Below are 15,877 nucleotides of genomic sequence, written 5' to 3'. Positions count from 1 at the left end.
ACAACAATATACCTTTCTCAGAGTGATTAATAATCACTAGCCAGTGTACACAGGTATCAATGACAGTATGTTGATTTCTACCTGATGAGGTTCTGATGTAAATAAAGATTTTAAAACAAATCTTTCATCCCAGTTGTTAACATGATAGACTGCTGAAACAAATAATTTTAAAAATCTGATCCACTGCTTTTACCTCAGAATTGGTTATTTACTGTATTCCTTTCTCTGCGCACATCAGAAAAGCCAATTTAAGCTGTTTATTTCTAATCAATTCCATATTTTGGCTGCCACACAAGTGGTTCCAAAACCACTGTATTTTTAAGACTGAAAACACTACACTGGCACAATTAATCCAGAACGTCTGAAACTCCTTTTTTTATTTTTATAAAAGATGTTGGAACACCTACACTTTTCAGGAAACTGATCTTGATAGTGTTCCTTTAAAATTATCTAAGGGAAGGCTGTAAAAGAAAAATGAAAAATGGCTCACCCTGAAAGTAACGCTCCATTGCTTTTCTCCCCATTATGAGCTTCCCTGTTGCAGCAGTACATACTATCATAATAATAAATAACCATACACCCACCCCCCATTAGGCTTTGAAACTCTCTTAGCAATACATTTCCCCACATATTCAACTGTGGAAACATGGTTAAAAACCTGTTCTCATTCACATTGGTGCAACTTTACTTATATAAATGGGGTTGCTCTAGAATAAGAGCAAAACCTGTCCCTGTTATTACATACGTGTGTAATAATAATTCATTCAGTCCTGTTTGTTCACCAGCACAGGAGGGCAACAAATTCTGCGGTGATTTACCCTATGCAACATTATTAATGTCAAGAGCTACACGGAGCCTAACTCAGAGAACTTGGCCCCAGTGAGTTTACAAGCGAGCTGCAAAACAGAGAGTAAGAAAGAACCCAAGGAAATGCAGAAGATCAACTGACTCACCTGGATGCTGGGTGGCGAACGATTTTTTCGGGTTGTAGTGGTGGCCATTGTAGTCGTGGTTTCCATGACTGTAGTAGACATTTCTGGTGGCATGGAGGTTGTGGGTGTTGTTCCCAAAATGGAAGGGACTTCCCCAACAAGTCGGACACTTCCATTGATTTTAATGTTGGGGTTGTTCTCTGCTGCCATGTTCAGCACTTTCAAGCCATTGTAATAGAGACCGGAGAGCTGGCCTTGGAAGAGACGCCCTCTGTCCTTCCCTCCTATGGCTATTTGCGCCTGGGTGTTGAAGATCGTTAACTGTCGTCCTAGTGAAGGGGGGTGAATAACATTATTGCCAGACATTTCTTTTGCTTTTCATCTTATATTGAGTCCTGGCCACAATGGACTGACAACAAAGAAGTAGATTCACTCTTGGTGGTATTTATGAAGACTGCAGGGTAGAAATACAGTATGCAAATGTCCTGCCCCAGAATTAATAATAAAGATTAGCCTGAAAGCAAGAACACCTGAACCCCATACTTCCACATCCACTCACAAATCAAAACTCTGGAGAAGCTTTGATTCAGTCAGAAATATGAACCCACACCTTCACACTTGGAACCCTTTTTAACCTACAAATAAGGCTTTAATATGTGATAATTTTTCTACTATCAATTCAGATCATACTACTTGTCAAGTTTTAGCCCATAAAAAACCTTCTCTACTTACTAGTCAAAGGAAGGGATTAACTCGTATAGCCACTTTTAATAATGTAAAGGTATTAAAGGGTGGCTTAAAGACAGTAAACATCAAAAAAATTCTAAGGATAGGTGATATACAGGTTGTGCAGGAAACTTAAACCATATTCTTCAGCCTTGAAATTTTGTGTTGCAAAGGGTCACAAGTCTAAAATCAGAAAACATCAAACACAAACATTTGTGATGTCTCTGAAAGAGCAAAGTTCTTGAAACAGTGAAGAAAACACAGTGCTTCAGATGATTAACCCTCCCAATGCTTACATGTGAATCCCCTCTCACAGACAGTGAAACTGAAGTGTAGGCAGGTTAAGTGGATTACTTAAGGTCACACAAGGTGTGTTAGGAGTGGACTGATGTGTGTAACAAGAAAACATATTTATTCAAAATAAATCCTTGTAATAATTGCCAATTCACCTAGTTTTGTGGCCACTTAAAACACATTCAGCCTGGACTTCTCCATAAATACTGCTTATGTCCCAGACTGCACTAGGTTGACTATCTTAAGAAATAAATTGCTTCATGCAGTGCAAGTGCAGTGCCTATTATGTCACTGTTCCTCTGAAGATTAGGGGCATGCCATCTGTAACCTGTTGAATTAACAGACAACCAGACAGGCCAGAGCTCAGAACAGTGATCAAAGCAGCATTGAGTCAACTATTATCCAAACACCTACTTTTTTTCCCCATTTTTATGAAGCTTGCACCACATGTCCCCATCCCCTTCCCTCTTCTCAGTGCTAACTCATCCCTTCCTCTCTCTAGTCCACCCTGATGAGAGGGTGCAAACTGCCACCATGTGGCAAATCACAGCCTATAACCAACTGCTCATTCCTGCACAGCCAGTGGTTAAAGTAGATCAAAATATGAGGGGGAGCTCACCAATTTTGGTGGTCGTCGTGACGGGTCTCGAAGTCAAGTGGTGATGCGGTGTTGCATCATCTTATGGTGACAGGATGGACCATGGGGAAGAGAATGGGGACAAGAGAAGAAATGTATCTGAAAGGAGTTCCTGTCCCCAAAGAGGGCCCTACCTAGCTAAGCAAAAGTGCATGGAGAGGTGTAACATATGGAGATGTGGAGGTGGGCTGCACATCTCTTGTGCTCCTCACCCACAGATTTGTAAATGAAACACTAGGACTTGATCAGGGTGGAAGAACTGCATTGATGAAGAAATGAGAAATAAAAATGGAGAGTGTAGGGTATCCCTCCCCTGGAAAGTGTTGAAACACCTGATGCAATTTGCTGCGTCTCAGGAGGTTTTAAACTTACCAGAGGCAGCTTATGTCTATTAAAACATCAACAAACATGCACTGAAGCCACACAACCCCAGCACGAAAATCAGTCAATTTCTTCTCTTGCCTATGAGGAAAGTGGAATCCAGTAGCAATTGCTGTCAAAACACTCAGCCTAGCTCCTCTCTCTGCTCTCCTGAGAGCTACAGCAAGTGGCATTGTACACTGTAGAAGGCTGAACTTCTGGCATATACTATGTCCTCAGAGTCTGCTTTTCCTCCTTATGACTCTGTCCTGTCAGTGTTTTAGATTTTCTAATGGATATGTTGTCAGTTCTTTACTATACCGTTTTCCCTTCTCCTTCCTGCATTCCCTCCCCCCAGCACTCTATTTCCTTCCATACTCTCTCCTCCCTTACCTACCCAGACATTTCACTTGCTACTCTTCCCTCCTTCCCACCTCAGTCAGGATGGAGTGCCAAAAGCTGGAGGTGAGAAGAATAAGGAACAGGGAGTTATTTCACTAATCTTGAGATCTTTTCCCTGGAAATGGAGGAAAGGCACTGATTGTCAAAGCTTTCTACTTTCATTCTTTTCTCCACTTGAATTCACACCGTCTCTTTTCTCATCTTTTACCAAAGGAAAAGGGGATGGGCGATGGTGAGGAAGAAGAAATTTTGCAGCTCGAGCCAGGAGAGCTCCCCAAAACAGGCCAGAAAAGGGGTTCCTCCACTTTTACTGGAGGATTATGGCACTCCTTAGGATGACACTCACTCTAACCCAAGTTCACAGAACACTTTTAGACATGTCTGGCATATCTCTTGCTTTCCTATCATGGATGAGGAGTTAGTATTTTAAGGCTGAAACAAACATCACTTTCTCCACCTCCGGGTCTTCCTCTGCATCCTCTAATGCTCAAAGAAAACGTAAAAAAGAAAGATGGCCCCACTCCAGTCGAAAAGGAACTTTGTGAGTTTTGGAGTCTTCCTTACTGGTTAAATAATGAAGTCCTCCAGTTCAAAAAAAATCATGCACTGTACTATACGGTTAATGCTGGGGACAGCACTGGTACTAGAACTGCGTTTGCTAAAAGAACAATCACTTTTGGGAATTACCTATGACTTGTCATTCTTCACTCATAACTCTACCATTATGTATGTGTACATGAGCAAAGACAGCAGGGAAATGGATATGAAATGAGAGAAAATTGTTGAGAGAATATACACATAATTCTGTCACCTTAGACCTCTTCTAATGACTGTTGTGATGATATGAATCTGCAACTTTATTTCCCCTAGGTAAAATTTATTTGGCCACTGAATTTTGTTGAGGAACAGCTTATATGTGTAAATTCTACTGGATGTGTAAGGACTGCAGACTTATGGTCCTTCTTTTCCAGAGAGGAATTTTCCTACTGCTATCTTAGTATCTTACTAGAGAAAAACTACAAGCATATTTTAAGCTTCCCAGTTATTTTGTTAACATTTTGCACAGATGAAGGTCTCAATTCTTAGTTTGCTCTCTCATTGACTTCTTCATTTGGAAAACAGAATATCTATCAAAAGCAATCTTAGCAAAGTGTAACTTTTTTCATAATATTAGGAGAGATTTTAGGCTTGATTTTACAAACCTTAATTTACATTAATAGTTCCTGCTTCAAAAAGTACAGTCATTCACATCAATGAGGCTTCTCATGTGAGCAAGAGATTTGCAGAATGAAGGACTTCAAGGATCATTCTGTTTGATGAGATGCTTTTGGCTCTTTAATAGCTCATCCTATTGCAGAATAGATAACATTTGTCCATCGCCAGGCATTAACATTCTAGTAATGAAATCTGCTGTTGTTATGACTACTAAAGTTGAATAGTTTAGGAGCAACACTCCTTTCTTTACTCACATTTGATGTTTTGCTATTTGCTCATACAATTCAAGTTTGCAAATCTGAGCTCCTCTTAATAAATATTTTAAACCAATTTATAAAATTAAAAATTAAGAAATTATACAATAATGATGCTGCTTCAGAATGATGTTGTGTTGTATTTGTTTGCCAAGAATGAACTATTTCATTATTATGAATTCTGTAATAATGGTACCACAGGAATGCCAAATCTATGGCACTCAAGACTGTCAATCTAAAAGTATTTAATCTCACCTCACTCAAGCCGACAACTCATATGTGGAAGAGAGCTATTCTACACGCTGTCTTTCTGATGGATCTATCCGTTCCTCCGTCCATCAGTTCATCTTGTTCCATTTTGATAGAGAGCTACCCTTTCACTCATCATCTTTACAAGGGCTTCTGACAGAAGGCTTCCATGATACATTAGGTGTTGGATGGATGAGCAGATGGATGAGTGGGTAGGTGAATGGCCTGGGTATTTTTTTTTCCTTTGAGTGGTACCTAGGCTGTTGAAAAGGTCTATCTATTTTGGAGTGAAGGAACAAAGCTATATTATCTCAGGCATTGCACTGCATGATGGCATTCCCTAATACAAACTGTGAAGACTGAGTGTCCTTTCACTTAGTAAAAATATGGCTATATTCTTCTAGTCTAAAAACACCCAGTGCTTTGAGAGTGCCTGAGCTGTCAAATATTGTCTGGTTTAGACCCCACTGCACGTGTGATTGTCTTTTAACAAAGTGTCAATATCCACAGAAGGCAAACTTCAGTTCAAAACTTCAGGATGGCTTACAAATGAAAGTGCTTTGGCATGCTTATAAGCTCAAACCTGGAGAAGCAGTGGCATAAAATAAAAGATTCGGTGGAAAACCCAAAAGGAAATAAAAACCCCGAAAGACAAAACAAAGGTGGGTTTCTCAAGCACATGAGTTGCATCAAGGAGTTAGACATGCATCTGTTTTAACAAAAGTGAGGCAATCACTGTCTTTAGTATTAAAGGGACTTTATCAGTTCAAACTTACCAAAATTATCCACTTTTTAGTGTTAGGCTTTATTTATTTATTTTAATTGGCTCTTGTAAATTAACAGGGCAACCCAATGAGACTCAATAAGCATTTTCTGTATACCTCTATCTTAGTATCTGTTTACCAGTTAGCTGAAATGAAATATTCTATAAAACCATGGTGGTCAAAAAAAATTTCTGCTTTAAAAAATATTTCTGTCTTAGTTTCACAAATATTTTTGCTTTAGTTATGAACATTTCACAACTATAGACCAAAACCATGAAGTGGGCAATGCTGTCAACTCTCACTTAAGTCAATCTGTACAGCGTGTTGCCAGATCAGACCCTTCATATTAAAATGTTTTGACTGCAGCTAGCCACATCCTTCTAAGCCATAACATAATTCATGCTGGCTCAATCAATTTGCTAATGTAGCTGAGGTTAAGAAATTCAAAACAATCTAAATGGTATTTTTCCAATCTTACAGCATACTGGTTTTCCTTCTTGGAATATCTGGTAACACCCATAAACTATGTCAACACAGAAAATGCAAGATCTGAGTTCAATGGTCACCGCCTTTTATCAGCAGTACTTTCTTTAAAGGAAACTAGAGAAGACTGTGTTCTGCTTTTCCTAAACTTCAAGGCAAATAAACTTTTATTGAGATTTCCTTTAAATATTACATTTAGGCTATAGGGTGATCTTTCTGTTTTACTCTTTGCTGTATCACCAAAAGCTCGGTCCAAACTCTGCTGAAATCAGTGAGAGTTATTCTGTTGCCTTCATCAGGCTTTGGCACAGGCTTTACATCCAAGACTATTTTTTCTCTTGATACAGGAACAATTCTTTTCTGACACAGGTCCCATTTTAGCAGATCACTGAAGCGTATGCAGAAGTCTCACTCAAGCCTACTGGATTTATGCATATTTCTAAGCGTTTTGCTGAACTGAGGCCAATTACTCCAGGCAAGCCCGCAAAAATTAATAGTGCTGCCTGAGACTAAGTTAGGGAACAAGTTGACCCATACTTAGAAAAATATATAATTTTAGTGTCAAAATTGTACTAAAGATATAATAAAACAGTGTCAGAACAATCATCTTTCTCTGTCTCCTCTACTGTAGTTTAAATGAAAATGTTAAAAAATGTTTTCCTTAGAACATTTTTTAAAATTGTTTAATTATGTTAACACAATTAGGAAACACATAGCCATAATGGCTAATCACAGTAATGAGAAAAAAGAAACCTACAGGAAGTGGTTTAATAAGCAGGTTTGAAAAAAATTGAAAAAAGAAATACCTTTGAAAATAAAGATATAAATGTATTTTTAAAACAAATCAAAACAGGAAGATCATGCAGTGGTTATATTGCCATAATACATGTTTTTGCTCTTGTCTTTTCTTCCCCCTTTTTTTTTTTAATGGCTCCTGAATTTTTGCTTGTTTGTTTGTCATTACTATGATAGCAAGCTTAGAATTTCGTCCCTTTAACTGCGTTTTAATAGCAATGTATTATAGCATGATTTATCAACATATGGCAGGTGGAAGCTGACACAAATTATAATGAAAATTAAAGCAGTCATTTATGCAGCAGGCGATTATCATTTAAGAAACATTTATTTGCAGGCTTTAAAAATGAGGGTTTAGAATCAAATGGGTTTAAAATGAAAGTTTTAATGACTGTTACCTTTTTCCTGCAGCCACTCCTCTACGGGTCGGTTATATTTGAAGGGGATTTTCTGTTTTACCATTTGGAACCGTTCACTATCAGTGTTGCCTTTAAAGTTTAAAAAACAGCTTAAAAACAATCTGAAAAGTCAATGAAATAGTTAAAACATCCTAGATTTTTTTTATGACCTTATTTAGCTATAAATAAATGATTGTGTGTGTGCAAATATATATGAAAAGAGAGAGACTTATCTTTAGTAAGGTGGAGAATAGTTATGCACCCAATTGCCTGAGATTCTGGAAGGTCAAAGAAATTAAATTAAAAAGATATCTCTTTTTTCCTCAGAGTATTTGTTTATCCAGACTAGTTAAAAGACATGTATAATTTGTCTGGGATATGAGACCTTGGGTTAACTCTGTGACATGAATTAAAATATTCTGATCAGACTCCAGATCTGATGGCAAAAAAAGACATAGCACAGTATGACAATTGCAGAAATACGCAGACAGTAGTATTTTGATAAACCTTCTTCTGGTGGTAGAAGATATATGGTTAGGACTAGAAACCCAGTGAACAAAAAAAAAGAATGGAAGAAATTATAAGCATTTGATGCTGAAGGGATGTGATAAAAGAAGATTAAGAAAACTGTAGGAGTGGAAAGATAGAAAAAAATGGAAAAGAACATTTAAAAGAAGAAAGAGCTGTTAATTAAAGATATGTGAAGGCTTGCCTCCAGTTACCAAAGTCTCAGGCCTATTGCCAGAAGAAAACAGAAACTTAGAAACTAACTTAAACAGAAGTAAAACTGTGCCCAAAATGTCAGTTCTGGCAAGTACAGTTTGATTGTTCCATGTTGATGGATAACAGAACTATCCAGCAAAGTGTACTTCAGAGGAAAGCCCCTATCACTCACGTAGTACAGAATATGGATAGGATTCATACACACTCTTTGTCCACATCTCCTGAACACTGAAACAATTCAGATGCAGATCAAATGGGCTGGGCCAACCTCTAGTAGAAAGGAGCACTTCAGCTAGATGGTGTTCAAAGTGATAGCAAACAAGTGTCATCATTATGCTTTTGTTTGCTTCAGCTACAGTCACTTTCTAACTTATTCTAGCTTTTGCTTCTTGTTTTATTTTTATAAAAACTGCTCAGATAGACATAAAGAGCTTATCTTTAAAAAACTTTACGATAATATTGTAGCAAACTAGAGTAAGCCACTAGCTTTCTGAAGTAATGCTACCATAAACAGAAGTCCTTTAGATCAGTAGTGCTCTAATAGATACTTTAAATAAACAGCAGTTGAAGAGCCAGCAACTACTCTGCATGATTTGCCATGCTTCCTTTAAAACCCCACATATCAATAACCTAATGTACCTTCATACTTATTTGACCTTCCTGAAACTGATGCTGGAATCTTTATTTCAATGTGAAGACACATCAAGGAAAAAAAAATATATGACTAACAGCTGGCAAGATACTCCACTCAGTCAAGAGCAGACACTTCCATAATGCAAGCAATACAACTGGCAAATCTGAAGTGCTCGATAATCTTTACTGTGCAATTATTGCTCAGAAATGCTGCCAGCCTGTACAAAGTACCCGCTGACCACAGCTATCCTCGTTAGGATTATCTTGTTACTTCTGATTTCTGAAACATGTGGGAGGGACTATTGTGATATACTGGCAATAATCTCATATGGATTCACGTTTAATATAGCACGGACCTAATGTTAAAGGGTATTTGTAAAAACCGTCATGTGATTTTCTTTAAATTCAAATGTAAGACAAATAGCAATTTGGATTTGGGTTAATATCTCCAGCTCTGACCATGAACATTTAGAAGCCTTGCTGTTTATTTGGGGCCACGGGCAAAACAAATCCATCCTGGGAAACTGTTATTTCCTATTATGGAAAGATCTAATCAAGCACTAGTTGACACATACCAATGTACCACTTTCTCTGTCCCAGCCTCAGATGCCTGCCACCTGCAATTGCTTACTCTGATAAGCTAGAAGGATAAGATAAAGTATTTGAAACACACATTGTCAGTCATGCATCAAATAACATTAAACAACGTACTGTGGTGGCTCAGAGTCACTCACAGACATTGAGTTACCTGTGAGCACATTCCCAGCTCTCATAATTCATATCAGCACCAACATAAAGTTAAAAAATTCAATTCTGTCTTCTGTGAACACAGATTCATAAACATAAAACCTGAACCATGTTCAGCACAGGATCTGAAAAAATACTTGATAAAGAAGAGCTCAGGTAATATAGACAAAAAAATGATAGCTAAAGAGACAGACATACCAACAGAACAAGCATTTTTGGCCTTTCTATTGATAAGCAACTGATGACTAACGTAGGCAGAGGTCATTTTAATCATGCAGGTCAGTTGATTTCTCAGTTTCTTATGCTAAAGGGTAAGTTCCTTTTCCGGAAGTTCTCACATTCTTTTAAGACAAGGATACTAAGGAAAGACCACTGGGACAGGGAAACACACTTCCTGATTTGGGGAGAAGAGAAACAGAAGTAATTAAGTCAGGCTTAGCACGAAAATAATTTATTTCTTATAAACAATTAGCACAGCAATTCTGCTTATCCATTCAGCCTTCTCTCAACCTACTAATCCAGTCTCTCCTTCATCTAACCAGCTAAACCTAGTAAATGCATTCATAGAAATCATGCATTTGCCTTAGGATATTTTTGCTTTGCTGCAGCATGAATATTATTCTCTGCGTAAGAAATGAGTATCAGGATCTGAAAGACACTTAGGAGGTGCTTCAATGGGACTTAAGACTCCTAAATTTCATTGTAAACTCTGAAATTTCTCTGTCAAACCTGACATGAACACATGTGGAGAGTCTGCTACTACAGCTGTTTTGTATAGGAAATAGGAAGTTATGGTTTCAGTAGAAATGGGCATTATTCACCACTTCATAGTGCATGCTTTGAGCAAGGACTTCTGGCTAGATGAGAACACATTGAGATCTCTGCGGTGATGGAGAAGAACATTTTCCATAAAGCCAAATAAATTCTGTAATACACTTGGAACAAAAACTCCACTCGCTTCACTCAGTATGTACATAAGTAACCTTCTACTGAAGGTAATGGGATCTTTTTCAGAATAAAGAATGATTCACTGTTCACAAGGACTTAAGAGTCAGCCCTGTGGCTGACATGGAGTGCTTTTTCCTCATGCAGTCTCACGGAAGGCTGACTGTAGAAGGGAAAGAATGTAGTAAATTGAAATTTCTCAAAAATAGAGCATTTCACAAGAACAGGCCAGCAAGACTAAGGTAAAAAGGAAATGGGACAATGAAAGAAGTAAAGACATGACAGAAAAAAATGGGTTTCTTATACTACAGTCCTAGACCTTCAAGAAAGCCAGAAATGACAACTATTCCCCACCACATCTTTAATGACTTTTTAAAAATCCGGTTTAATTTAATTTTATAATTGTTATTATTTAGCAGATATATTCATCAAGATTAAAATATGTATAAAATCATACCTTTAAAAGCTATGAAAAACTGAAGGACATTAGAAAATTCAAGCAGGTTTAAATTAAAACACTAGTATATGATCTAGTCTTTTTGTTTTTAAATTTTATTTCAGACATTAGTAAGGATGATTTTAAAAACATGTGCATGAGAATGTGTTCACTGATATACTCCATTTACAATACTGAGTTAAAGAACAAGTTTTCCTTTGTTAAATGTTTGGGATATTCAGTAAATACCATTAAACACATACAATTATTCAAATAATATTGACATTGAGTTGTGATTTAAAAAATAAACACAGTATTTGATACGAGAGTTCAGAAAGGAAATATCATGGTTTGCAACACGAAGAGACAAAAGTTCAACATGAAGTAAGCTTACTGGCCCTCTGACATCAGAGTATGATGTCATTAGGGGGATTCTTGTCCATCTGCATACACAGAAACTGTCATTAACAATCCTCATGTGACCTCAGTGCCATGCTTTTCTAGAGTTAAGTGATAACACACATTTTTTCAACTCCTCCAAGAAGAAACTATTCCTTCATTCAAATCATTCAGACCCATTTTTTTCTCTCTGAGTCCAGCTCTCATTCAAGACTGTACTTCAGAAGAGAATACACAAGATAAAAGAATCCATTTTAATGCACTTAAAAAAAATTTTTTTTAACTTATAGCTCTTACACATTCATAATCAAGGTGGGTCTCAAAGATCTGCAGGATATAATCTGGCAAAATAAAGCTCTACTGATTAGTTTTGCTACTTGTGATTGACTAAGTATTTTTTCTCCAGGAAGTTCTAGCTGTTTACATGATACTATCATCAATAGGACCTACTCATTTAACCCTCATTTTTTTCTTTAATCTGCAGAATAAAATCCGATGCATCAATATGCTTCACGATCTGTTTCACTTAATTCCAGCTAAAGAACTGAATCTCAGAGGTGCATTCCTTCACCTGTTTTTTCTCCTTTCTCATGCAAAATTCTATAGCACAGTAAGTTCCCGCTCTTTGAAGACTGGAATAAAACAAGTCTTTTATTCCACATAGTAGTCATAAGTACAAATAACAGAAGTCCTCCTGGATCTCCTAAGTATTATTGCTCACACAGATATGACCTCCGTTTTTCCAACAAAGCAGCAAGTAACTAGGGTGTTATGCCCTTAAGGAGACTCATGGCAGTACTTTGAAATCCTCTGGACACCTTAATCTCGTTAAACCTGAATATTCACAACGTTTCAAATACCATAGATATTCTTGAAAACTAAGTATTTTGGAGAGAAATCTGTGAGAAGAGCTCTATTTTTTGTTTGTCTGTTCCCCGCCCCAAAAATCTGGCACCTAAATCGTAAAATTCAGAGCCTGCTGGTTAAATACGATCTCTTGTCAGTCTTCTGTCTTTCTTCTGAAGCCCTCAGTGTATTCCTGGTCCATGGACTGCGTGGATAAATAGATCAAATTCTATCCTAGCTTTGGGTCATGATAATCTTCAATTTAAATCAAACTAAAATGGGAAAAATCAACAGAATTTGCTTGTGCTAATCACTATTGGCAGTTCCCACAGGAAATGCTTTTGATACATAGTGCAACAGCCCAGGGTGAGACAGTTTAAATTTACTCATGGGCAAAACAGAATTTTCTCCCAAAACCCTTCAGTGTTGGAAGATGTTTTGCTTGTCCTCTCATGGTTCCTTTAAGAAAACAAACAAGCTTTACTACATTAAGCCCATTTCTAAACCAATGTGGATTCTTAAGCCAAAGAAAGTAAAAGAGCAATTCAAGCCCTGACAAATGTTACTTCTTGGCCTAGCCACCAATCATGATGATTCACTGCTGCTTTGGTGCAAAAGAGAATGGCTGAAAGGTTCCAGCAAACTGCACTGGGCAGAAAGGAAGTGCTCACATCCCGGTAGCATATGAATACAACCTGAAGTGTTGTCACGTCTGCGAAGACGCTAATAAGAATACCGTAAGAAAAGATTCCTCTGTCCTAAATTAATGCCAAAGGCAGTTTTATTTAGAGACAACACAACAGCAACATTTTCCACATTGTTTGTAAGTCTTTAAAAAGAAAGAGACGTTTTATCTAATGAAGCTAAATCTTGACATGGTTTATGTTTGCTTCGACTCTTGGATATGATGTTTTTCCCTTTGCCTTCTTTGTTTGAAAAAGTTGCATCTTTTGCTATTCAACTCTTCTTTTTTTTCTTGTCCTCTTTCTTCCCTTGCTCCTGGATGCCCTTGACTTTACCTTCATTTGCCCCATCACACTGTTTGCGGTGAGCTGCACCTTTCCTTTCATTCATCTCATTATGGAACAGAGTTAAAAGCCGACCTTCACACTGCAACTCTCCTCAGCTCATTGCCCTCACGAAAGAAGACAACGAGGTCCCGGGAGCATAAGTACTAAAGTCAGCAGAGAGAATTATCAGGCAAGACTACAACAGCAAAAGGTACTCCTCTGATCAGTTAACTGAAGTTGCTCCTATATTTCCACTGCCTCAGCCAAAACCTCTGTGTTGCTGCCCATCTCTCTTTTATCTTATTTTCTCCTGCAAGTTACTTTTCCAGATGCACCATCTCTCTGCTTCAGACACTCAGATTCAGTATGCTAACTACAGAAATTTGAACCTAAAGAAATGTAGGGCCCAAATCCAAAGCAAAGCATCATTTAGGTCCAAAACACTGAGAAATTCAGAGGACAAGTTTAGATTAGAGTTGAAATTCTGTCTACAAGGTGCAGTTAACATGGACTAGTGTAACATTAATAGGGCTCCAGGAGACTTTGAGAATTCTCGTAATCAACCCCTCTGACCCAGGACTATATAAATTACATTACACCCTCCCTTAAATTCATTTTTGAATCCTGTCTGGATTACAGAGAAAATGAGTGCCTTGCTCCAATAATCTAATCCAGAAGCACTATAGAAGCAAACAACATGAAAACTCAAACTAACAAAGGTGGAAGAAGGTTAATCAAACCTTTTCAAAGGCACAAAAAGAATTAAGTTGGTCTTGTTTGAAAGTTTGATTCAGGTCTAATTTAATACGAGCATATTATACTAAATCATTTCAGTCTTAAGAAGCTGAGGCCATGGGCATGAGATAAAAGCAGCTGGTTTTAGTTGTCTTTGAATGTAAACTAGTGTACAGTGCCAAAGAGGCAGCTACCATTTCAACCTTTTTACAGATGTAAAACATTTGTGTCCCACTATAGGATCTTTGGGACTTTTTATAAGTAATGTGCAAATTATTGGTTTTTAACTGACTAAGCCCAAATTAAGTCTGCTAACCAGCAGCCAAGGCTAAAGAGACTATTAAAGAACAACTGAAACTATATATTGATCTTTCCATTTTAAACAAAAACAAAATTCATTCTGCAGGAAGAGATAGGAAATGGAGATCAGAATAACATCCACTGCTATTGTCTCCACATCTCACTCCCTTGATTCCTTTGGGAAAGGTCAAGATCTGAACTATATAGCCCGGTGGGATCAAGCAGCAATAACAAAATGTCAAATCCATTTTATCTGTGTTGATATTTTAAATTACACTAACTCAGTTATCTGTGGGCTGCTTATCCAAGTAGTGGATTACGCAATTCAGGATACAGAAACACTGGAACTAGTCTCCATATGTTGGCTTGGGGGTGCAGCTACATTGCTTCCAGGGCCGATCTGAGATAGAAAACAGAGCAACTACCTTTTGCATAGTGCAGAGTCTGAGCTAAAAAAAATTGTAGCCTGATATATATTGTAGCTTCATAAAGAGTCAGCGTCTCACTATCACACCCCTGAAAACAAGAACATTGAGGCAGAAAGCTAACGTAGGTCTGACATAGCAGCACTGAGATAGTGCTAGAAAGCCCAGTCAGAAGAGAGCACTGACTCCTGCAGAACCTCTTGGGCCTCAGTGAGCTGCACTCCCAGTTGAGGAAGGGCTCAGTTGGGCTCAGTGTTCATCAGGCATTACACCGAAACTAGTGGTACAGGCTCCTCAGGGAAATTCCTGAATTACTTAAAATTTGACTTGATAAGGCCCTGCAGAATATGGTGTGGGTATCTCAGTTGATTATGGAATGGAATAAATGTGACTGAACAGGCCTTTCCCATCTCTAACTGCTACAAAACAGTGAATTTTGCCTCCTCTTGAAATAATTTCTACTGTTTGTATCAGCTTAGAAAAAGGGAAGGAGAATCCCACGAGCCCTTCATTGACAGAAACAAGTGTCATTCACAAAGACGAGTCATGAACTGGAAGCACAGGAAACACCCATACAATGGAAAAATTACTGAATAACACTGTATAGGAAGTAAAGTGGACCCACAGGAAAAGCAGCTTGCAGCTTCTGTAGACATATTTTTTCTATTCTAACCTCTAAAATCAATTCTTTTCTTGGAAGTGATGCGAGTTTTGGAAATTGCTATGGAAATGCTAAGTAGTGAAGGAGTAAAATACCACTCAGTCTGCACATGTTATGCAGACTGAATGTAACTGAGTAACTATGAATTCCTGGGGTTTAAGACAAAAAAGAAAAGCTTTTCCCTTTGTACAGGACAGATGCCACTTGATGGCACATTCAACGCTGGAGTTTTCAGTCTTCAGAGTACTCCATGTACTTTGTAAAAGGCAAAGATGGAAATGAGCTGACTTAGGCAGCAGTACATTGTAGAATATTTATCATTTAAGTCCCTGAAAGTAATGTAAGCTGGGGTTTTATTCCACTTTACTGATGTGGAAACTGAGCCCCAGAGTAGTAAAAGCACTGCCAAAGACCACAGAGAATGGCATCTATAAAGCCGAGACCAGAATTCAGGAACTTCTGGCTTCCAGTTCTATGATTAGACTCCTTCATTTCTGACAATCCTTTC

At 37.8% G+C, this 15,877-nt stretch overlaps 1 protein-coding gene across 1 annotated transcript in view; it reads right to left on the bottom strand.

The window, feature by feature from the left end:
- The window catches only part of LOC106482900 (neurexin-3-beta), a 374,181-nt gene that overhangs the window by 110,437 nt on the left and 247,867 nt on the right, over positions 1 to 15,877 (bottom strand). Inside the window, exons 4-5 of the mRNA XM_013940616.2 lie at positions 7,510 to 7,599; positions 954 to 1,261 (exon numbers count right to left, since the gene is read on the bottom strand). Coding sequence (XP_013796070.1) covers positions 954 to 1,261; positions 7,510 to 7,599 — 398 coding nt within the window. The remainder of the gene's footprint in view (positions 1 to 953; positions 1,262 to 7,509; positions 7,600 to 15,877) is intronic.

Source organism: Apteryx mantelli, chromosome 4 (assembly GCF_036417845.1).
Source record: "Apteryx mantelli isolate bAptMan1 chromosome 4, bAptMan1.hap1, whole genome shotgun sequence".
In the NCBI taxonomy this organism is placed as follows: domain Eukaryota; kingdom Metazoa; phylum Chordata; class Aves; order Apterygiformes; family Apterygidae; genus Apteryx; species Apteryx mantelli.
Note: the sequence above shows the minus strand (reverse complement) of the source record. Positions and strands in the feature narration are given on the sequence as shown.